Below are 25,355 nucleotides of genomic sequence, written 5' to 3'. Positions count from 1 at the left end.
CAGGTCTCTACTGTGTTCTTGTGTTTAAAGCAGCACTAATCAATATTTTGATGTTAACAGTGGATCAAATAACAAAGTGTACTGTGAAAGTTGTCGGCTTCACTGACAAGCCCACAGATAATTATCCGCCGGCTGTTTTGTTCTTCCCGGTTCTGTGTTTCATCTATTTTGGATCATTGTTTTGGTTTTTGTGGCCTGAAAAGCTGTTCTCATAAACCTTGTTTCCAGTAGATGCAGGCAGCTTTTTCAGCAAAAGGCTCTGATAAACTGATTGTACCCTACCTGCACAGCACAGAATGGCAGGCAGACAAAGTGACAGTGACTGAGGAACATAGTTAAGCATCTAATAGCTAAAGAGACAGATATTTGCCTCAAGAGTTAGTAAAAACCAAAATAGAGCTAAAAGGAGAGTGAATATTGAACTTCATTAATGATGCTTTAAGTTGCACAATGGACATAGTTTCATTGGTTGAGTCAAAATTCAATTGTTTTTGGCTAACTAACTCTAAGTAACATTATATTTACTATAAATAAAGAAAAACATTGTAGCTTATATTCTGTTGACTATTCTCAATCATAAATTAATTGGTAATATTATGAGTCTCCTGTTAGCTAACTCTGGTTCTGAAAAATACAAATCTTTGGCTCCACACACTAAGGTTTGCCCCTGCCTTTCAGAAAAATGTGAATAATAAAACTCAAACCTATTTGTAATTTGGGTAAAACTTCTTGAATGTGCTTGTTTTTGCATTGTTTGCATTGTATAGTTGGTTAGGACAGTAATGGGTGTAAAAGATATTTATTAATCTTCAGTTGTTATTGTAATAATTATTGTAGCATCTGAAACCAAACCATGAACACTTTGAATACAGTACATTTAATGTTATGTTACATTTAATGTTATGTTATCCATTGCAATACATATTGCAATGGATAACATACTGTAGCCTATATATTAGGCTACACTAGGCATGCTAAAAGATTAAATAGATAGTAGATTTAACTACATAAATTCATCATGATCTAGAATCGTAGTATTATACTTACACCCTTACATCCTCTACAATAGAAGAATATTTGCTTCTTTTTTTAAAGCCACAATATGCAAGTTCTGGCAACCAAGCTAATGCTAGCATGAGACTCAAAAGCGAGCTACTCTCCTTCCTCCCCTCCCTCTCTCTTCTCTGTTTTTCCACCAAACCCTTTACCTGCATTCTCAGCTAATGGTAGCTTGGATCCCCGGTACGAGAGGAGAAGTAGGCAAGAAGCCTGTTCATGTATTGATCGACAGCCATGAGCTTCCAGAGGTTTGGGCTGATAAACAGCTGCTGTAAAGCACATAAAAACTGTCATTGATATATCTATTTGTAGTTAATGCCTTGAGAATGTTGTTGTTCATACACAAGCGAACTGGATGTGTCCAAAAGTTTTAATGTCTCCTGACACCAGTAAATGTTATGTGAAAAGCTGTCTGTATGCATGAGCAGATACAGTATAAATATTAGGCTCTGCAGTATTTCTACAGTGGTAACTGTGGTAACAGTCCCATCTTACAGTATTTCAATTTTGGTAAAATATTCCTAAATCTCATCATCTTAATCAAAAAGCTGTTGACATTAGCTAGATGGACAACTGAATGCTTTTAGTGTGTTCAGACAAAGAACTTAAGAAGACAAAGTGTGGAAATGGTTAACTTAATGATGCTTTATCAATATCTTTATAGTAAATGACATTTGGACTCGTTGTGCCATATCAACTAATTTATATTTAACTTGCAGTCATATATATATTGTATTGGCAATAATACAGCAGTAATAATTCATGTCAATATTACTTCTACCTCCATTGTCCCAAATAAAACATGTGTGATGTCAAACAGGAGCAGAAATTATGACTTTTAAGACATCTAAACAGTCACTATCAGGTGACTGTTTATATTTACAGGTGTTGCTGCCTCATATCTGTGTGATGTGGCTCGTTCTGTCCATTTAAACCTATATCCACCTCACCTGCTTGAAGGCCAAAGATTACAGAGTCTACAGACAAACCTGTTCTGACATCATCATATGGTGCTTATGGGGCGCTCCAATATCTTATCAGACCTGTAAAATCTGTAGACCGTCATAGTTATCACTGTATCAAACACCATCACTGGAAACATTAAGACTTTGCTGAGTTGGTTCAACTGTTATCAATCATCTTACCGAGAATCCATCAGAATTATAAGAAAATTGCAGAATCGTTATTATGTGTACATATTGTTAATTAATCTATTTATATGAGAGAAGTTGTTGTGACTCTTCTGTGTGTCTTTTGATACCAGAATCACTAAAGTTGTCAAATAACAAAATAATTATGAGAAACTTTATTGATACAAAACAACAAAAATAAAAACATTTTTTATAAAACTACCTGTGAAGTAGATGAACTGACCCTTTAAAATCTTTGGACACACCTTTTCAGAAGAACTAAAAGTAAAGGTAATATAGAAACAGTTTCCATTATATAGTTTGTCCACCAGAGAGCACTGAAGTTTATTTTTTAACAGTAATGTTCCACTTAGTACATCAACTAGTCACTTGCATGTTTTTTTAAAAAAAAAAAGATGTAAGGGATCCTTACTGAAAAGGTTTGTTTATATTATGTATTCATGTAAAAACAAACAAACAAACAAAAGCTAACATCTTCTAAATTCTCAAAAATATCAATAGTGGTGTCAGCTTCAAAAATCAAGTGTCAGCCAGGGTATACTTCATCAATTCAACACATCTGTAATCCATCAATAATGTGCAATTTATCATATTATTTACAGTCTTGCATGAAAGGTGCAATGTGTTTTTGTGCAGAAACAGCCACAGTGATGATGTAATGGTAAACTACTTATTTTACCTTGCCGTGCTGTGTAATGGAAAAACACCCACAGCATGCCAGCTCAACTCAAGTCATGGCTCGGTTTGACTACCCCCAAAACAATGTAAAAATGCTGTAGTGTTGGCGGAGCAGAGCAGTGAACAGATGACCATATAAAGAAATCTGTCAAGAGACGACATCGGCTCAGGTTAAAAGGAGAAAAAAGGGGGTTCACAGCAGTCTAAAGCCAATCCTTTTTGCTCACGGGGATAATATCTACATATGTTTACCTCAAAATTTTGTAATTTTGGCCATGTTTAACATGTACATCTGGCATTGTAACAATATATATATATATATATGAATGAAAATAAGGAAAAGCATAATAGGTCCCCTTTAACCACAGCGTTGTTACACCATAAAACATCATTATAGTTGTTGTCGTTTTGGGATTATTAAATAATAGTACAGGAATAAATGGAGCATTTATGCTTTGGGACCTTTTTTTTCAGAATCTCAGTGGAGATAAAAGATGTAAAACAGTGTAAAACAAATAAAGCCTTCCTGTCAGCATGTTGATCTGAGATGTGTGGATGAGTGTACAAACCATAAAATCAAATCTGAGATTATACTGGATTTGAACAATGCCATATGTGAAATATATGTGGATTATGTTGTGGTTCCATTTTAGCTTTTGAGATTAAGAACTTTACATTTCATTTGTTTTTTGTTGTTTGGATGAAAACTCATGGAGTATCCAAAATAAAAGGGTTGATTCCCTGTGAATCATTAGATTTTTATATTTTAGTCATTGTTTATGACATGAAGTTGTAAGTGAAACAGTCAAGACTCATTGGACTAATGTTTCGAATGATTTATTTTGGTTGAAAATAGTAACATCTATCTGTTTAATCGAAATTTGAGTTTTATTGGTAGCACAGTAGACGCTTCATTCATCTCAGGTTTTTGGACATACTGTATATTCAGACAGGAATAAACTGAACCACAAAAACCATTCTTGAGTCGTTGATTCTCACATGGGACGGACCAGAAAGCCACTGAAGTTGGTTTGGCTTGATCCCCAAACATGAGTTTTTGCACCCAGACGCACATACACCTGATCTCCTTTCTGCAGCTCCAGAAATACTGCATTTCCTCCATTATCAGCTGTGTCATAGCCGAACCCGGAGAAACTTTGGTCATCAGCCGTCATGACAATGCTCTCGCAGTTCTTCATCAGGAACAGCCTTGATGCATGTTGTCCTCCAGCATGATAGAAGAAGGTAAAATAATACACCTACAAAAGGTGCACTGAAGATTGGATCAAATTGAAAGTACACAAAACATAAAACTGGTCCAAAGAAAACTGAATCAGAAATGAAATTAGCATTAAAATGCATACAAATCTTACCAAGTGTATAGAAGTACCATTTTCTATTTGTATTATTGATCATTTTCAAGTCATATTTTATTCATGTATTTATTGTAACAAAGTTAATTATTATTACAGTAGATCCCATCCAACACCTATGTTTTTTTTGAAAACTTAAGAAGTTTAAACAACTACAAGTAAGATAAAATGACAACACCAGCAAGACTCTCTCTTATTTTTCTCTGCAGTTTAATGCAGATGTAAGCAGCGATAAGACTGAACCAACTTGTGCAATAAATCTGTCACTAAGATTGACCGCTTTCACTTTACATGAAGTTAAAATATTCATTGTTTTTCATTTTAAGTTTTATTGGTCTAGAATTGCACTGGTTATCAATAAACCCCCCCCAAAAAAACTGTGTATGGACAAGCCATGATAGTAATTTGATTTCCTGTACAGCTATTGTAGGCATCACCAATGTTTGTAATCACCTTGTTGTAAACCAGAGTTGTGTCCTCACTAAAGGGTCCATGGGCCCCACCGTGTTCTGCCAGGGCAGTGAATGCCACCTTGGTTCTCTCTATATAAAAGAAAACATTCTCATCATCCTATTTTGTAAATGCATTTCTTTTCTACATCATATCTTGTGTAAGTGAGCACTTTCTATATTAAAATCCTTAATGAAAAAGTTTCATTCTATCTTGTATCAGCTGGGCTTCCACATCTTACAGTTTTTTTTCAAGGCATCCATCTCTGTTGGTTGATCACTTGTTTTGGGATAGCGGGTGGACTAATTTTCTTTTTCTCAGTCTCCAAAGCTGTGACTTGTAAGGTCACTGTGGCAGCTTTTATGTTGTTCTATCGGCGATACTGTATTGTCACATCCCTCCTTTACCCAAATATAAAGAATCTGTGGCAGTTGGAAAATATGTTCCTGGCTGATAACATTTCTGAATAATTTTCTCAGGGAAACGTTGGCTTGCACCAACTTGTTTTTGCATACGGTGTTAAATTACTCTCAAAACCTGCTCACATAAAAACAAGGTGCCTGCATGTGATACGAGCCAACAGAACAGTATCTGAAGGAGATGAGGGATGTCTGGGTTTCCTTACTCAGTCTAATGCCACTGCGACCCAGTCCCGGATAAGCGGTGGAAAATGGATGGATCAAATTGTTTACTTGTTTGCAGAAGATTTACTGGGTTTTGAGCAAAACCTTCACATTCTGCAGGCAATGTAGAGTTGCCAGTTAACCTAATGTGCATGTCTTCGGTCTGGAGTCAAGCTGAAGAAACTGTCATCAGGCCAAAATTTTAATTTGTGCAATACTTTGGTTTATGACCAAATACCTGCACCTGCAAATACCTGACATCCCTTCAGCTTCAACAGTATTTTGTGTTTAGCGTTAATTACCAAATATTAGCATGCTAACACACTAAACTAAGATAGTCAACCAGATAAACACAAAACCTGCAAAATGTTATTGTGAGCAAGTTAGCAGGCTGATGTTAGCATTCAGCTCAAAGCACCACTGTGCTAAAGCACAGTCTCACAGAGTTGCTAGCGTGGTTGGTGGTTTTCTATCTTTTTCTTATTGCCAACAAATCTAATGTGCGGGGACACACCAACAATGAATTGATCCTACTTACAAGTATTGTTTTTTTATCCAAAGCCTGATATACCATATTCCTCCATGCCGTAGGCCTTGTAGAACACATCAATGAGCCACACCGTTACACTTGGTGACATGTTCCTTCATTTTTGGACAACTGAGGTCTACAGCAAAGAGGAATAAGATATATCAGACTTTGGATACACAAACAACACTTGTAAGTAGGATGAGTTCATTGTTGGTTTGGCTCTGCACCTGAGGTTTGTTGACAATAAGAAAAATAGAAAGCAGCGCGCAAAAAGGTGTTCGCACACAAGATGCCTTCTTCAGTGTAAAATGTCCCTGTGCTTGTATTGGACAATTTAAACAAAATAAAAATAAAATATCTAATTGATTTGGATGCGCGAATCCCTTTTTGTGCTTTGGATTTTGACTTCATGGTTACATGCACCCCAGCTCTCTCATGTCTTTCGGTTGACTGAGATGTTTTTTACTTCTACAATAAGAAAAATATAGAAAATCGCCAGCCTTATTCTTTATGTAAGAGTTTGAACTCTGATTTATTGACTTGTGTGGTTGTTTGACTTTTGACACAGCTATTGCTCAACGCTTGGTGAATCTACTGCAAACCGGTAAAGCTGATACTACTCCCATACTTTCCTGAGAAATTTATGTTGATATCTTCTTAGTCACACCACACTGGCTAAGAAGATCACACTGATCTTGTGCAATCAACAGTGAAAATATTTCTTACTTTACAGATTCAAAAGTTTTACAAATATATACGATTGCAACTAACGATTATTTTCATTGTGGATTATCTCAAATTAGTTGTTTGGTCTATACAAAATGTTGATTTCTGTTTCCCAAAGCCCAAGATAACATCCTTAAATGTCTTGTTTTGTCCCGACCAGCAGTCCACAATCCAAAGATTTTCAGTTTACAGTCACAGGAGATCAACCAGAAAATATTCATTCGTATTATATTCATTTGAGAGGCTGGAACCAGAGAATTTTGGAGAAAATGACAAAAAAAAAAACGATTAATCAATTAGCAAAATAGCTGGCGTCTATTTTTCTGTCAATCGACTAATCGATGAACTGACTAATCAACTACCAGTTTTTCAAGAGCCCCCAAATCCAAAATTGTGTGGCTTCTGGGAGAGCTCAGGCTTGACCATTGTTTGACATTCAACATAACTATTGCTCAACCAGTCTTCTGTTTCTTGAGTAAACAAGTTGGTGCAACTCCCACCTCATTGTTTAACACAAGACAAATGTATGTAGAGTATAGGCTGCACTGTCTATTTCTTTCTTCTTCTTTTTTTGACTGTGGGCACAAAATGTGTGCAATACAATTTGCAGTGCTTTGTGTGTTCTTATTGTGGTGAAATTGCGGGAATTGAGAAAAATTGCATGCAAAGGAAAATAATACAACTTTTATTAAACTTCTACAAATGAAGAGTCATATGTAATCACTTCCTTTGATAAAAAATAAAAAGCATACTGCATATCACAGAAACACCTATATTTCAGTGCTAATGTTTTAATTTATTCTCTGAACATGAGAACAACAGGCTCAAAGTTATATAAAAAGAAAATACTGTATTTGAGTTCCATTTATAAGCCTTTATTAAATAAACTTTCACCTCAACATTAGTACCCAATAAAATCATCAAATAATGCCATTAAAATAAAATCATTGTCATAAAAGTATAGTGTATTTGTCCATCTTCTACATGAATGCACTGTGATGACATAAGTTACCACAACACAAAATGCGACAATTGGTCCAAATCACAAGCAGACTGTTGATTTGGCCATTTCATGCGGAAAAGTTGTGGTAATTTAGCAAAATTGCAAGCTCTCGCAAATATTGCATAGATTTCTTGAATTTGCGATAACAATTGCAATTGCAAAATCACAATTTCCTGGGAGTACTGGTCATTCTGGAGTGCATGGACCAACAAATGTTTTCTTTTAATTTAGAGAACAACTCATGATCACTTGCGCTTCACTTCATGTTGGTAACATCTGTTCTGTGTATCATACTGTGGTTTAGTTCCGCTGTCTTATATGTGGATGTGTGTGTAGATATTTATGTATGTACTGTATATGTGAATGTACTTACATGTAATGTGTAAGCAGAATTTTAATGTTGCAGCTTTATAGTTCGTGGGTAGTTCTATAAGAACAACTCATATTTTATAAGATGATTATATATATTTGTCTCACTATTTAATCTGCAAATCAAGAAATATTTTTACTGCTGATTGCACAAGATCAGTGTTGACTGACTCAAGTACAACTTTGAGGCACTTGTACTTTAACTGATTAAGCAATTTCCATTTTATTATACTTTATACTTCCAATGCATTTCAGGGGAAAATATTTGCTGACTCAAAAGTTATAGAAATATACAACTCCACCCCAACGCAATTGCAGAGGATTGATTGAGCAATAGCTGTGTTGAATGTCAAACAATGACACAAGTCAAGAGTCTACAGCCATGCAAGCATCTGCGAGGCTGGCACAGTAGTGCTGTGATGTCAATGTTAATGAATTCCTCTCAGATTCTTTGCAATTGGGTAAAGGAGGCACGTGACAACACATTATCACCGATCGAACAATATAAAAGCAGCCACAGTGACCTTACAAATCACAGCTTTGGAGACAGAGCAAAGAAAATTAGTCCGCCTGCTATTCCAACACAAGTGATCAACCAGCAGAGATGGATGCCTTCAAAGAATACCTTGAAGCCATGGAAGCCCAGCTGAAGGCCAGCCAAATCCAGATTGAGGAACTGAAGAGAAAAGGTAGAAAGAATCTTTCTCATTAAAGATTTTAATGAGGAATTTTCTCTTTAAGCAATGTTTGTATTTTGATAAAATACACAAGACAAGATATAGAAAAGAAATACATTTACAAAATAGGATAATGAGAATGTTTTGTTTTATATAGAGAGAACCATGGTGGCATTCACAGCTGTGGCAGAATACAGTGGGGCCCATGGACCCTTCAGCACAGACACAACTCTGGTTTACAACAAGGTGATTACAAACATTGGTGATGCCTACAATAGCTGCACAGGTAAGATCATTATATACTGACCCAATCATAATCCCCTTTTTGATTGTTTGGTTTGATTTGGTTTGTTTCATGGCTTGTCACAGTTTCTGAAGCTTTGGATTTACTAATAACCAGTGCAATTCTAGACTAATAAAACTCAACTATATTCTGAAACAAAAAACATGAGTAATTAATATTTTTTACATCAACAATGAATATTTTAACTTCATGTAAGGTGAAAGCCGTCAGTCATAGTAACAGAGATTTATTGTTAGTCTTATCACTGCTTACATCTGCATTAAACTGCAGAGAAAAAGGGTAGTGGCTACTGGCTAGCTGGTAAACAAAGAGCACCTAGAAAGTTATAGAGCTAAAAAAGAGAGTTAATATTGGACTTTCACTCATCAGATAGCCAGAAACCCGACCCAAAATACATGTTAATACTGCTCCATGTATGCTGGATGTGTAATAGGCACTTCTTGGCTATAACCACTTCACATCGGAGGCTTTTGTTTTTCAGCTTGTTGTAGATTTCTTCTGCCCCCCAGATGCCAAACAAAGTAATTAATGCAGCTTTAAAGAGAGACATGATCAGAACTTTCTGCAAATGATATTGCAACAAGATCTTCCTAAAGATAAACAAAGCTTTGAAAACCCAACATATTATCAGTATATTAAAGGTTGCAGGTATTGTCATTTTATCTTATTTGAAGTTATTTAAACTCAAAAAAACAGGTGATGGGTACAATCAATTGCGATAATAATTTACTATGTTACAATAAAAATATAAATAATATATTACTTGAAAATAATGAAGAATAAAAATAAAAAATGGTGCTTCTATACACCTGGTAAGATTTGTATGCATTTTGGTGCTAATTTCATTTCTGATTCAGTTTTTTTTAACCCTAGGTCTTTCAGAGCTTTTCAAAAACTTTTAATATTTGAAAAATCCCATTTTGTTTCTGCAGGTATCTTCAGTGCACCTGTTGCAGGTCTTTATTATTTTACCTTCTTCTATCATGCTGGAGGACAACATCCATCAAAGCTGTTCCTGATGAAGAACTGCGAGACCATTGTCATGACAACTGATCACAAATCAAGCCATGACTCAGCTGATAATGGAGGAAATGTAGCATTCCTGCAGTTGAAGGAAGGTGATCAGATTTTTGTGCGCCTGGGTGCAAATACTCATGTTTGGGGATCAAGCCAAACCAACTTCAGTGGCTTTCTGGTCCGTCACATGTGAGAATCAATGACCCCAGAATGGTTTTTGTGTTTCAGTTTATTCCTGCCTGAATATACTGTACATCCAAAAACATGAGATCAATGAAGCATCTACTGTGCTACCAATAAAACTCAAATTTCGATTAAACAGATAGATGTTACTATATTCAACCAAAATAAATCATTGAAACATTAGTCCAATGAGTCTTGACTGTTTCATTTTCAACTTCATGTCATAAAAAGTGACGAAAAATATAAAAATCTAATGATTCACAGAAGATCAAGCCATTTTGGTAACTCCATGAGTTTTCATCCAAACAATAACAGTAGTTACTTTCTTCTTAATTTCAACAGCTAAAATGGAACCACAACATAATCCATATATATTGCACCTATGGCATTGTTCAATCATATATAAATCTAACTTGTTGTCTGGTATCACTGTCAGTTTCCTGTTACTGAACATTTGTCAGTATAATCTCATATTTTATTTTATGGTTTGTACACTCATCCACACGTCTCAGATCAACATACTGACAGGAAGGCTTTATATCTGTTTTTACATCTTTTATCTCCATTGAGATTCTGAAAAAAAGATCCCAAAGCATAAATGCTCCATTTGTTCCTTTACTATTATTTAATTGAGAGACAATTTAACATTTTCATTTTCAGAGATCATTTCAAGGGTTGTCCTGTACTGTGATTGGTTTCCAAAATGATGTGAATACCCAAAAATGTGCATGTAATTTCAACAATTATTCTGCTGCTTTACCTGTTAGTTTTAGTGATTAGTTTAGTAAATGAGCTATGTAATGATATATTTTAGGAAAGTGAATATTATGAATAACAATAATGTTAATTATCATTTATGATAATATTCATAATATTTTGTATCCAGCTGTGGTTTTCTTCATTATTTTTCCTTCATGTTAGAGCTGATGTAGTTCAGAAAACTCTTGTAGGTCATTAAAGCACAAGTTTAAAGGCAGAGAGTGTTGTGGTTTCAATGATTTGTCTCTCTACAAAAATCTTCTTTTCCTCTGTATTAGAGTTCAACCGGTAAACAAGAAACATCCATATTCTTATGTGAACCTAAAGGTGGAATACAGAAATGTTGGACTATAAGGGAAAAGTCAGGGGATCACCACAGTCATTCATTCTTTATCATTATCTGGACGCTATGAATGTCTCAGTGTTTCATGGCAGTCCATCAAATAGTTAATGAGATATTTCAATCTGAATTAAAATGTTGCGAGTCAATTTCCTAATCATATGAAATATGTCCTTACTTGTTTTATACAACACACGAAAACATGCAATTGTGTATGAAAATAAAACTAATGGAAATTTCCCTTGAGAGATTGACAGATGTGAATGTATGACATATACAACAATACAAGGACATATAATTAACAGAACACCAAAACATTAAGGAGTGTCTTTGAGAACATGTCTTTTAAAAAGGGACTTAAAAGTTGGCACTATTTGTTATCTGTCGGTATAATAAAAAATTTTTAATGAATGCTTTAATTTCTATAATACAAATTAGTGTGCAGGTGCAGTATGTCATCCACTCACACTTAAAACAATGTAAATACACTATTACATTTGCTGGTCAGTTCCAATCACCATATCAGATGTTGTAACTTGAAGCTTCCAAAAAGGAATATTTGATTTTAACTTTGAATTTTTTCCACTCTCTGTCACGTCATACCGGGACTTTTTCTGTTTTTTTGGAATCTTTGTGTTTTTGTTCCTTTGACTTCTTTGGTTTTTGTTATCCTTCTGATGCCCTCAGACTTTTTCTGTTTTTAGTTGGACTTTTTGAGGGACTCTTTCATTTGTGTTGCGTTTGTTTCCTGGTTTTGTTTTTCTCTGTTCCCTTGTGTGTTCCTCCTGTGTGTTTTGTGTTACCTGTTTGTTTACTTTAGTTCTTGTTTTATTTTGAAATATTTTCTGCTTGTGTCTGGTCACTTTACTTCCTGTGTTTGATTATTTCATGTGTCTCACCTGTGTCTCGTTTCCCTCACCTGTGTTTCATTTGCAATCACTCCCTGTGTATTTATAGTCCAGTTTTCAGGTCAGTCTTTGTCGAGTTGTCTGCTTCTGTCCTGCTTTTGTTCGATGTTCCTTGTCAGTGTTCCTGTGTCTCCTGCGTTCTGGTTTGTTCCTGTGACTTTTTGCATTTTCATTAAATATATCTGCATCAGATTTTCCCTGCCTACCGTCTCTGCATTTGGGTCCACCTGCTCCACTCACCCACCCTGACACTGTCATCATGGGTGATTTAGAAAAAAACACCTGTCCCGCAGCATGCAAATCACATGGAAATTATCCTGTCGTTGATCTTGATGCAAAGTAGATGCTAAGTTTTAAATTTGATTGCAATTTTTCTCACTACTGGAACAACTAAAACCTGTCTGGACATCAGACATTGTATACGAACATTATTATTATTTAATCACAGCAAATAGACATTACCATACATCCATTATAATTTTCATTCTTTTAGAGGAAATACAGTGATTATATGTGATTTTTCATGTGCATTACTTAGTGCATCTACTAACAGCAAACCAGGAACATACAGAAATAATATATACCTATAAACGGTGTCATGAATACAGAATAATCAGTTTTAATCCCAAAGTGGATATTTTTAACTACTACTACCACCTAATATAAATTAGCATAAGCAACTGGACATAACTTATGTTGTTAACAATTCTAGCATTATATTACATTGCCATCTCTTGCGTTTGGAGTCAGGACCTTCCCAATAAGGAGTGCGGCGTGTTGCCTTTCACACTCTGGAAACATGCCCCACTACCTCAAACCAAAGCTAACGTTAGCTTACTGAGAACACCGACTGGTGCACTCTTGAGCTAACATTAGCTACTTTAGCTAAATTTTTCTAACAGGGCAGGTTTCATAATCAAGTAACATTAAACTTATTTCTTAGATTTATTAACAGAGCTATAATTCCATAATGACCACCAGCATACTTATTAGAAGGCTCACATGAGTTGAGACCATCGTTCTAGAGAGAAGGTGATGCTTTTTGAATGGGAGTCAGTTGGAGCTAGCATCTAGCAGCTGTCAGTGGCATATCACTTTAAGTTACTTCCACATTGACTCCAGCCTCATGCTGTGGTAGTTGCTGCGTGGTGAACAGCTGCAGCAAACTGGATAAAATGTGTGCTTGTATGTGATGCAAGGTTATGCTGATGAAGGTGTCTGATATGGGAGATGTACCAAGGATTGTCCATAAAGCTTCATGTGCAAAATTATCAGTGTCTTCACTTTTCCTATTTGTACAATTAACATGAGGTACAATTTTAATGTTTTGGTAGTTCTTCCTAATAAAACCAGAAGAAGGCAGTCCAAATAGGCAAACAAATTCAACAGGGAGCAGGCAAGAATCCAGTAATCCAATAAACAGGAGAGGTCCCAAACAGGCAGGTAACAGGTCTCAGGTACAACAGATGAACAGAGGCTAGAAAGTAGGACATGAAGCACATGGCAATTTAACATTCTGGCAGAGAACAATATACTGGTACAAGTAGTGAGTGTCTGATGAGGGAATGACTTGCAGGTGAGGAGTGGGAGGAGTAGGCCTGGTAAGTGGAGGACTGGTGAGAAGTGGGAACAGGTCTGTAGATGGGGAAAGATGGGAAAATCTGATGACATCTGGTGGACAACTTGAGGATGGCAGGTCTGGGGAGTTGGAGGAAAGTACATGGCCTGGGAGAAGTGAGCAGGAGCCAGAGACAGACAGGACTGAAGAGCAGATTGTGACAGGTGCAAAACTATGTAGACAACAAATACAGGCCTGGAGTTTAATTTATAGAGAATATCGCAATTGTAAAATATAAAAAATAATGGACTTCACCATTCATCTATAATTTTTGTATATTAGGACTCCTCAGAGTTCATTATTTCTGACATGTCTTGTGATTGGCCTATCATGCAGCCCTGATCTATGGCTTTGTGTATTTATAATTCTCATATATTGCAGAAATATTAAATTAGTTAACCCTCCTGTTATGTTCCGGGTCAAATTGACCCATTTTAAAGTTTGAAGATCTAGGAAAAATAGTTAAAAGTATTTTTTCAGTATGAAACTTCTTCTGCTTGCCTTAATAAGTGTAATCAACATATAATATGAAAATGGTTCATCTCACATGTTTGCAACCACCCCCTGCATGTTTATATCACATAGATACTGTTCAGGTCAATTTGACTCAGCAGTCAAACTGGAGGTAAAAGGGTGTCAGAAATGTCAGACTATTTTTTTCTTTGCAACTGTGAGACATATTTCATCCCAATCACTCACACACACAGAGCACACACACACACTCAGTGCACACACAGAGCGCACACACAGAGCACACGCGCACACACACACACAGGTGCAGGTGTTATGATATTTGACGAGAACCATTTATGTTCTCGTGGGAAAACTCCACCCACATTCAGCGGACACTCAACAGGGGAGGGGCAAAACATATAAAAGATTCTCTGCATGGGAGTCCTACCAACATTACACTCTGTCAGACAAAGCTTTACAAAATGAGCAGCAGAAGTTAAAGGATGACAGTCCCTGGTCCAGTCCAGTCCCAGTCCCCAGGACCCCAGCCGCTGCAGCCACAGTGAGGGACATCCAGGAGAGGACTCCACCAAGTACTACACCAGTGCGTGAGGTAAGTAAGTGTGTGTGTGGTGTGTGGTGTGTGGTGCGTGTTCATGTGTGTGTACAAGTATATGAGAGTGTGTTGTGCGTGTCTTGGGATCAGCAAAAAGACACCATAGAAAAGTAATCATGGTCCTCTTGTTTCTAGGTTGCTGCTGAGGGGAAAAGAAAGAGGAAGAGGTGCCAGGTCTGCAGGCCATCTGACGATGTCAAGACAAGCATGACCTGTGTGAAATGTGCAAAATTCATTTGCACAAAGCACAGTGTGGTGACATTTCACTCGTGTGCTGTGTAGATGTACACACACACACACCTGGACAAACAGACACACACACATGTTCATATTGCGATTGCTTGTTTGTTGTATTGTTGTATTGCGATTTTGTTCATTTCTGGTTTACAAACAGTGCATGTATGTAAAACAAAATTTAAATGTTATGTTTCAATGTTATGTAAAACTATTGTGTTTCATTTGTTGGTCTTTCAAAAGCAATAAAGTGGTGAAACATTTAAAAAAAAGTTTGAACATGCATTTTTTTTAATGAAAAACGAGTGAATTGAACCATTACCTGTTAGAAGTAAGGAACACCATTGCACCAAATATTGATAGAATAGTTAGTAATGGAGTTAGTAATTAAATATTCACACTGCTTGTTTTTCTGGTTTTGGACATCTTTTGGATAATTAAACATGCACTGGGTCAAATTGACCCGGGAACACCATCGCTGTTCCTGACAAATGAACATAACAGGAGGGTTAAAAGAGCATTTCAAACTTTGACTTAGACTATGATATCATTTAGGAATGCATAATATATGTCAGCTTATTGACACCAAGTAATAATTTCAGTATCAAAATCAGTATCAAAGCTTTTACAATAAGATATCAATGCAATATATACACATTCTCAAATCCTCTAAGTTTGATAATGGTTCTGAATGGATAAAATTTAACTCTGCAGTCTTTTTTGAAGATTAAAGCAAACTGGTTTTCCTCCTTTTTTGATTTTTACAAAAACTTCACCTTAAACACTGACACTCAAGGGTCTGCCAAATATAGAAAAAATGCTCACAAGCAAGACAACCTCTAATGTGATGACCTCCTGGTGTAGTCCTCTCCTGTTTCTTTATTCTTCCTTTTAAAGCAGCATACCCTATGAGCTACTGTGTATTCAAAACAGGCAGCCTGCACTTTGTCTCTCTGAAAACAGCCTTCTTCTGTGCAAAAATGTTTAAAGGTTTATCTGAAGCAAATATGAAGCTTTAGCTGTCCAATTTAGTCAAATCAAGTAGATATCTTTCAATATTACAGTCTTTTTAGTGCCAAAGTCCCTCTTTTTGTTACTATACTTCCACTGCAGCTCAACAAGGAAACACAAAGAGGGAATGTGATGCTAAAAAGACTGTAAATGTGTCAGATATCCACTTGATATGATTAAGTCAGACTGCTGAAGCCTCATAAAAGCTTCAGATCAACTTTTAAATGCATTTTTTACATAAAACGACTGTGTGGATTTTGTCCCCCATCACTCACATTGAAAGATCCTTTAGAGGGGATCTATTAATAGCCAGTATGAAGAGGAGGAATGATTACAGCAAGGAAAACCTCTTCCTGTGTTGAAAATGGGCACCTGACTGTTGTTAAGACAGACTTGAAAAATTGTGACTCTATCCTTTAAGTAAACATGAGCTGCACAAACACTGACTTTAAAAGCTTTGATGGTGTGCAGCCTTTGAAGAAGAGTTGATGTCTGACGCAGCAGGACAGAGATCAGAGCTCAGAATCACAGAAGCATTCTTGTATGAGGGCACTTGGCAATAGAGTTTAAAGTGTTTATTAAAGTTTGTCACTGGATGTTTCCTTCTATGTCACCCTTGCATGGTTTGGACTGCAAAGCACATGGAAACATGGAAGGTCTGATGGGACTGATGCAAAGATATTACAAAACAGGACAGGTTTCTGGAGTTAAAAAAAAATGAATGCATGTTTATTTCAAAATCAGATCACTGCAGAAACATTGATTGATGTTAGCCAAGGCATTATCCTCATGCTATTTATTTTTAATCTAATGATTTATTGATTATTTAGGTTAAAGCCCCCCCCCCCCTCCATATGTCCATGTGATGTCTAAATTCAGTTAAAAATCTGAATTGCCAACATGCTGTAAAATACTATCCAAAGCTTGCATGGTCCCATTAAATTACAAAAACATGTCAGGTATGATGATTAAGTTTGGCATTTGGCATTTTTTGTACATGTCGACCCTAAAAGTGAGATTTGGGCCACTGAAGCCAAAAACAAACACATTTTTTCACGTACCCTTAGTTTCATAGATATCTTTGGTTTCATTTGCCAAGGTTTTGAGATATCTGTCCATCTGATCAATCCAGTCTCCTAAAACATTCATAAACATCTACTATTAGTAAATATGTTTTGTAGGGAACTTAATGCCACCCAAATGACTTTATTCATCACCAAGGAAAAATGTCAAGATGCCAAAAAAACAAAGATTTTACTATTAAATACTGAATCAGTTCTGTAAGAAACGTCTCCCCTTGAGCTTTAAATCACAGTCAAGGGTTTATCCACAAGCCTATGTCTTCTGATTGACAGCTGTGATGACCAATGGCGCTGTATTCTTCCCTTCGTCATAAACACCTGGGCTGAAGAAAGGGTAAATCCGCTCAGAAAACGAACACCCACTGAAGGTGTAGATGTGAGACTTGGAGTCCACGTTAAAGAACGAGACCGTCCCCTCCTCGTAATCAGTAAATACTCCGACAGTCTGCGGCTTCTCCTTGAGAGACAGAGGGACTGAAGGTGAATCCAGAGCGCGGTACTCATCTCCGCTCCTCAGCCGCACCGTCCAATAGCCGTTCTCCGGCTTGGAGGTGATCATCCCCTTCCTGTTGACAGACTCTTTGACCACACCCAGGTCCCAAAAGGTCTTTGTCCCCACTGCAACCTGATTAACAACGCAAGAGAAGATATTGGGTTTTTTGGTGATAAAGATGTTAGGAGAAAAAATTATTAATTTGTTTGAAATTAGGTGTTTCCACCTGTGGGTTTATGTTAAAAACTGATGAGAGAACAACTGTGTGATGCATTTATCAACAGAAATTAGGAGTAGCATCATCCTTTTCTCTGCTTTTAGATAAAAACAATCCACAAAAGAACTTTATTCTAAAAAGCCACCGACCTGGAAGTAGAACCTCCCGGACAAGAAGCCTTTCTTGCTCACAACACAGATGACTGGGTCGAAGCGTTGAGGGTTGTCAGGCACTATGTGCAGCAGCTCACCACGGCCCGCCTGCTTCCCATCAGCTGACAGGATGATGTTTGGATGGGCGGTGTCCGGGTCTAACACCACGTCAACTGGGAAGACAACATGGGCAGAAGGTCCATTAATACTAGTTTAACTACAAATACCATCATTACTGCCACTTGTTGGCTGGCACTCCACCAGTATGGAAACCTATCCCAAACCTCACTTTAATGTGGATTGATCAGCTAGTATGGCAACAATACAGATTTCTAGTCATAGATAGACTAGAACTGATTCATGAGATTTGTCTAATGGTGGCTGGCTACTTCCCTGTTGGCTTGACTCCCACTATGCATTATTTCACTATATTTTTATAAAGGGGATGTATCATGCGCATTTCCAGGTCTATATTTATATTCTGTGGCTGGACTGAAATATCTTTTGCATGATTTACAGATTTAAAAACCCCTTATTTATCTTATACTGGCCTTTTATGCCGTCCTTCAGTCCAGCATCTGTCTGAAACAGGCCGTTTTAGCTCCTGTCTCTTTAAGGCCCCCCTCCAGATGAGCCCACTCTGTTCTGATTGGTTAGTTCCCGGAAGCTGCCTTTCTTGTTCTTTACTCAAAATGTCAATGTCTCAAATACATCCATTCATGTTCAAGCCGAAATAGGTGAGTGGACAACTTGAACAACCTTATCAGCAACCTCAGTAGCAAAAGCTACAGAACAAGGTACAGCTGTTTGTGGGTCTGTGTGAACAATCTGACATCATGAAGGAAACAGAGGTCGCTTTTGACTATCTGGCAGCATTTTTATATACATTCACCTCAAGTTTTGGAACTTTGACCATGTTGAATATAAACATTTGACATTATAACAGTATAAAAATAACTCAAAATCACAAAATGCATCAATGCATGCATCACTGGAAATTATTTATATTGCAAATATACTTTCAGACACTTACCATCTGTAATTCCATATTACTCAAAGATACACTTCTTGTCAACCTTTGTTAGTTTTGGAAAAAAGAGACTTGGAATATGTACCACTATAGTACCACTGTTATACTACCACTATAAAGGATAAAAGGCAGATACACATGTTGACAACCTTTATTGAGTGATTATACACGTTCTTGCCTATTAGTCAGTTTATAATTGAAAGGTAATGAACAAAGTTAATGAATGAATAAATGAAGAAGTAGCTGAGAGACTAAATGAGTGAGCAAAATTAAATTTAAAGCATATATTTTATATGGATATATATAGGATGTTTCAAATTACTCTCATGCCATTACTTTTATAGAAAAATAAGACCCTTGTGGTGAACATTAGTACAGTTTGTATGTTAATTTCAGCCCTTGTATCTAACACTGGAGTCAGAAATTTTCAAATTCTACTTTCAGCTTTAATCATTCAATAATCAAACATACCTGCATATTTCTGCACCCTCTTCATCTCTGTCAGGAAGATAAATATGGTCTATTAGTTTTGCCAGTTTCAATGAGACACTTGAAATAAAACTTTAGAAAACACTTGTCAATACGGTATAAAAATGTCATTGTCACTTCCTCTAATATTCTGTTTTTTATTCAAAGATCCATTTGCACAGGTGCATGTCATTGCTCTATCCGCAGAGATAGCCTACAATATACTTTACCTTCTTTCTTCAGGCCATCCAGCTCACTCTTCAGGGTATCGTCCAATTTGGACAGCGCTTTCCTCACCGTCCCAACGCAGAGTTTGGGGTGGACGCCAATCTCCATCCACTCTCTGGTGGGCGGAGGTGACGTAAGAGCGGGAAACCTCTGTCACAAAGAAAAAACACTGAATGAAATTTGAATATTACTGTATGAATTTGTGCCGTGCATTGATTTAGGAAGAGATGTACCATGCATGTGAGCATATAAACAGAAGATAAATTCAATTCTATGACAGTTCTTGCTGAATAATGTCAGTAATGCTCAGCTAAAAAGTCAATAAGGTTGTATTTTCTGCCAAAATTCATTATCTTAAACAGAAAAAATGAAAATATCCAGTGTGTATCATGCTGAAAAAGTGTTGACTGCAAGTGACACTATAACTGGATTTGCCCCCATAATTTAAAACAGCTGTTTAAGGTTGATTCTAACCTGTAAGAGGTGCAGGTGGTCCTCTGTGTTCCCCAGCTCCTCCAGCTCAGTGTTTCTCCTCTGGAGCTCAGCGATTTCCTGCTGCAGCTCGTTGATGAGCTCCTCCGCCCTCCTCTCTGCTGCTTTCTGCTTCTCCTCGATCTCGGTGTTGACTTCGGCCCGTCTCTCCTCGGCCAAGCGAATTAGAGACCAAAAGAGACAGTCGCTCTCCTTCATCTCCTTCTCTGCACTCCTCTGGTTGAGGATAAAAATAAACGTAAAATATGAAGAAGACACTTCTATTTATAAATATTTTCCACTCTCAAACAGTTAGATGATGTCATTTGTGATGTTCATTGCATTGTGATTGTGTGTAATTTACTTTTTGGCATGTAAAGTTCCTTTAACCTATCAATTTCCTACATTTCCCGGAATTACTTTTAACAGTCACTACAGGAAAGTCTTCATTTTAACCTGTGTGATTATTAAATATCACTGAAAAATCTAAAAAAATGCTTTCTCTTTGATTCTCAGTGAGTGACACAAAAAATATCGGATGTTACTTGTTGCATTTAAGTTTTAAATAACCACAACAGATTCTGTCATCAAACTATTTTGCCCTGATGTTGCATCTTTACATTTGGGCAAATGAAAGACTCAAAATCCTTGCAGTCTTGTCAAGTGCTCAAAAACATTCACAGCGGATCGATTTGGAGCCTCGTCTCAAGGCTGTAAACTGAGTCATCTGTTCAATCTTTTCATCTTGATGGTTTTTACTTTGAGAAGCAGTTTTGAGACAAACATCTCACTGTGACTTGAATAAAAGATAAGTAACGCAACAGGAATAAAATGCTCGATAATAACTCTGAGTCAGCAGCCGAATCCAAACAAGACAAATGACAAATAATCCAAATGCTTCGTGACAGCGATTAATGTTTCTATCGGGGCTCACCGTGCTGAGCTTTACACAGTTTTTGATTTCCTCCACTTTGTTCAGTCGCTCCTCAATCATCTGCTGAAAATCCGCCTCAGTCTTCTTCATTTGGACCTAAACAGGCAGAAGAGAAATCAGCCTCCACACTGAAAGCTTGTCACCAACAATACCAGAGAGAGGAAAAAGATCTTGCATTAGCATTCAATTTCATATCATATATCGTCCTGCATCAGTATCATGGAAGTTCCTGACTGACTACATTTACATAAAAACAGTTTGTTGTTGGACTTCATTGTTAAACTGTGTTTTTGTGAATTAATTATTCCATTTAAAGATATATGTCTAAAAAATAACTTATACAGAGAGAAACAGATGCTAGATATGATTTAATGTAATGTGTTTGCCCTTGCTCTCACACAGCGCTGGATCTTTAAAGAAACATTCATAAACTGCTGTAAATATAATGAGCACCAGAGATACCCGTATAAAAGAATAGTTTATATTTGTCAGATGCCTAAATGTCATAGTGTTTGTAAAGTTTTATTGTCCTGTGATGGTACAAAGAAAGTTCATTCTTGACTTTGGAAGTAGAACATGTTATAAAATGATCCAAAGTCCACTTAATAGCTTTGTCTGAGCTTTTAACCTCATTTCACAGTCTTCATCAGCGAACAGATCAAGAAGGCCATCCTATACTAAAGGCCACTTGAGTCAACAAGATGTGGTTGAAAGCCCAGAGAAAGTTATTAAGTAGACCTGAGTTGAGATTATTTTCTTCACAGGTACTCCAGAGGCTTTTCCTCCCTGACAAAAATGCAATTGAGAACAGATTTCACCATTTTTATTCCCAACTGCTGGAGTATGTTGGACCATTTCTTATCTTTTGCCCTGAGCGTGTTTTTTTTTTAGGTGTAACTGTCCCTCCAGACAGGCAGGAGAGCTTTTAATGTGTCAATCCACATGATAATAAAAAAAATACCAGCACAGATTATTAGGCAATGCGGAGTTATACTATGTGTACCTTCCTCTGCTCACTCTCGTCCTCTATTGTAACAGTCTGGTGATCTTTGTGCTCGGTCTCAGTGCAGAACTGGCAAACACACTTCTGCTCGTCCCTGCAGAACATCTCCAGCAGCCTCTCGTGTTTCTTACACATCCTGTCCTGCAAGTCCGTCACCGGATCTATCAGCTTGTGCAGCTTCAAGGTGACGACTCTCTGGTGAGGCTCAAGGTGGGTTTCACAGTAAGAGGTCAGACACACCAGGCAGGACTTCAGTGCCTTCACCTGCAGAGATGTGGCAGCACACACATCACACACCACCTCACCCTGTTTGGCCGTGGACGGCGGTGAAGCCGGCTGGCTGACTGCCATCTTTCTGAACATGTCTGCCAGCTCTTTGAAGGCCGTGTTGATGCTTATTTCAGGCCGGGGTGTGAATGATTTGCCACAGGTGGGGCATTTGCAGACCTCACTGCTGTCCCACACACTCTGAATGCAGGCCTGGCAGAAGTTGTGTCCGCAGGGAATGGTGACTGGATCGGTGAACAGTTGCTGACAGATGGAGCACTGCAAATGTTTTTCTGCTATAACGTTACCTGAGGAAGCCATTATCTGCACGGCAATAGGAAATAAAAAAGAGAAAAAGGAAGTTGGTCGATGAGGAAGATCTTTAATAGAGGAAGTTTAAAGATTTATATCTGCAAAACAAACACAAAAGTGCATTCAAAGGCAGAAAGAGTACTGAGAAACAATGTCTAAAAATGTAACTGATATTTACCAGTGATAATAGGTAAAAGACACGTAAAATAGGTAGAAGATGCTGTAATTGTGTAAATATGTAGGCCCATGCATGTCTTGAAATTCAGGACTCATACACCCTGCACTGCTTGGTGTGCTTGATGTATTAGTCATTGTTTTCTCAGTTAAATACACACACCGGACACACCCATGCTTCACACAGAAAATATCCACCTAATTACACCAGCACACCAACACCACACTGCCAATGAACCAATGAACCAATGAACTACCAATGAATATTGTTATCATTGCTTGCAACAAAAAGAAACACCAGCTATTTGTAAATTTAATATACTAAGTTCTCCCTAAGTTCTTAGAAATTACTGGGTAGTTGATCTAACAAGTTATTTAACTGTATTGAATCAATAAATCTTAAGAAATGTCTTTGCTAGTAAAGATTTAAGTAAGGTGTAAATCAGTTTCCTGGAAAATATCAGTACCATTCGATAGCAATCAGCTGTGTAAATGGAAAGTCATTGTAGCATCACAGACTGTAATATAACTGTCAAAGATAACAATTTAAGGTGGCCTAGCTATACATTAAACTTCCAGTCATTTGTTAATGTAGGTATTACTTTGTTTTATTTATATGTGCATACATGTAGAAATGTGTTTCAAAGTTAATAGCATTCATGCAGTTTAGCATGAGTGGGAGATTATGCTAACCTGAGAAATGCTATTTAACACTAGTCATTTGGTCCTGTTATTTGCTTTGTAATGTGTACTGTGTTATTTTTGGGAAATATAATTAAAAATCTCCCCAGAATTATTATTTAACAGTATTTTGAGTGTCAGATGTCGACCATAGTTCATTACCTCATTTTCTCTTCAAGTTAAACGGGTATATTAGCAAGCTAACGTTAGTTTTGTCAGTTCGCTATAAAACAGCCAGCAGTTACTTGTTGTAAATATTTAGTAACAACTATGTAAAAACTAGTTTGTGTGGTGCAACCCAATTTAATTTATTGACGTGCAACCAGTTCCTGAACTGGACAGACGCTAAGCTCACCTACAAAATAGTGACTATGGAAGTTGTAGTGATTCACTGCCAGGGTAATTCAACAGGTGTTGACTCAGGGTTTAACAATTATGAAATGTACTTTCTTTATCTCTGTACAGTAGCCAATAAATAAATAAATCTTTCTACTTGCACCTGTAAAGCCCAGTAACATGTTGTATATTGTTTGTTTGATTTGCAGCGTAAAAACACAGTTGGTGGTTTTACGGGGGGTTATGTGCCAAACCATCTCTTGGTATTTTGGCAAGCGAACAGAGGAAAGCTTGAGGCTGATTCCTCGAATCCTCTCTGACTGTAGGAAGACACTTGTATACTTTCTCTATTACTGCAACACATCCTCTCATTCAGTCCCGAAACAACCAGGACATATGATTTTTAACAATCATATTCATTTAACTGCCAACAAGTCAAGTTGTGAAGGACATTGGCACAGAAATAAAGGTGATTTTGACATAACAGCAGCCATAAAACATTCAAACAGTGAATGTTGAGCAACAACAAAAGACAGGATACTTTAAAATATCTTGAAACTCTCCTTCTGTATACAGCAGGTCATCTACACTGCTAACCTATATAACTGCACTGACAACTTCCTATAAAAGCATTGTTCCACCTTTCAAACAATTTATGTCAATTAAATTTTAGTCTTTCACTCTCTCATTCCATATTGTCATATTGCATATTGCTCAAACTTACAGCTACGTCTCTTAGTTGAAGCTGGTCACACTTCTGTCCTTAGTGACGGCAGAGCAGGTGACTCCCCTGCTGTATGAATGAGTATGAATATGTTACAGGGTGTTATCTGTGCAACAGGAAAATGTAACGTCAACACAGTTATTCATCAGCCCAGCCCTCCCTCTCCTGAGCCCAGCGTTGGTCCTCCTGTCTGCTTAACTCTAACTCCCTGATCTTAAAATAGCAGCTTTTACTGCACAACCCTACTGTTAGTATCCAGTTGTATTACGCTCCCGTGTCGTGGCTCAACCTTTGTATGCATGTGTGTGTGTGTGCATATGTGATCACAGGGATACATAATAGCAGCTCTCACACGGGGAAGGAGTGTGTTTGCCTCCCGGGTGTGGTGTGTGAGTCCAATGGTTAACATTTTCCACTTGTGACACACCTGAGATACATTACTGTTGACCTGACCAGAGGAATGTTGCAGGTCCACATTGCATCATGATCATGCTGAAACATTTTGCTTCATAGAAGAGCATTATAACATGTTAAATGCTTAATTTCTTACTTCTCACTATGAAGAAACATACATTTGACTATAATTATCCCTAAGAATGTAGTATAATCTTTTTAATAAGGCAGGAGTGATTGTTACCCTGTTAGATAATGTCTGTGACCAGATCAGCTGACCTAAATTATTGGCTCATTTACAGATTAGAG

At 37.1% G+C, this 25,355-nt stretch overlaps 2 protein-coding genes and 1 long non-coding RNA gene across 3 annotated transcripts; 2 read left to right on the top strand and 1 right to left on the bottom strand.

The window, feature by feature from the left end:
* The first annotated feature begins 8,517 nt into the window (after positions 1–8,517).
* On the top strand, positions 8,518–10,320 carry LOC137174731 (complement C1q-like protein 4). The gene is made up of 3 exons (XM_067580191.1): positions 8,518–8,650; positions 8,796–8,924; positions 9,875–10,320. Exons 1-3 carry the CDS (start codon positions 8,566–8,568, stop codon positions 10,150–10,152), a joined length of 492 nt encoding a protein of 163 aa, XP_067436292.1. The 5' UTR covers positions 8,518–8,565; the 3' UTR covers positions 10,153–10,320.
* A 3,465-nt stretch (positions 10,321–13,785) lies between these two features.
* Positions 13,786–15,254, top strand: LOC137174821 (uncharacterized). Its single transcript, XR_010925475.1, has 3 exons — positions 13,786–13,931; positions 14,688–14,833; positions 14,972–15,254. It is a non-coding gene; the product is annotated as an uncharacterized lncRNA (long non-coding RNA).
* A 1,387-nt stretch (positions 15,255–16,641) lies between these two features.
* Positions 16,642–24,941, bottom strand: LOC137174817 (E3 ubiquitin-protein ligase TRIM39-like). Its single transcript, XM_067580299.1, has 8 exons — positions 24,654–24,941; positions 22,160–22,750; positions 21,157–21,252; positions 20,226–20,459; positions 19,754–19,901; positions 19,527–19,553; positions 18,023–18,198; positions 16,642–17,788 (listed from the first exon to the last, which is right to left on the bottom strand). The coding sequence occupies exons 2-8, from the start codon at positions 22,745–22,747 to the stop codon at positions 17,417–17,419; spliced, it is 1,641 nt and encodes a 546-aa protein (XP_067436400.1). The 5' UTR covers positions 22,748–22,750; positions 24,654–24,941; the 3' UTR covers positions 16,642–17,416.
* Between the last annotated feature and the right edge of the window lie 414 nt (positions 24,942–25,355).

The sequence above is a fragment of the Thunnus thynnus genome, chromosome 22 (assembly GCF_963924715.1).
Source record: "Thunnus thynnus chromosome 22, fThuThy2.1, whole genome shotgun sequence".
NCBI classification, from domain to species: Eukaryota; Metazoa; Chordata; class Actinopteri; order Scombriformes; family Scombridae; genus Thunnus; species Thunnus thynnus.
The sequence above is the reverse complement of the archived record's forward strand: the minus strand, read 5'-3'. Positions and strand labels throughout refer to the sequence as shown.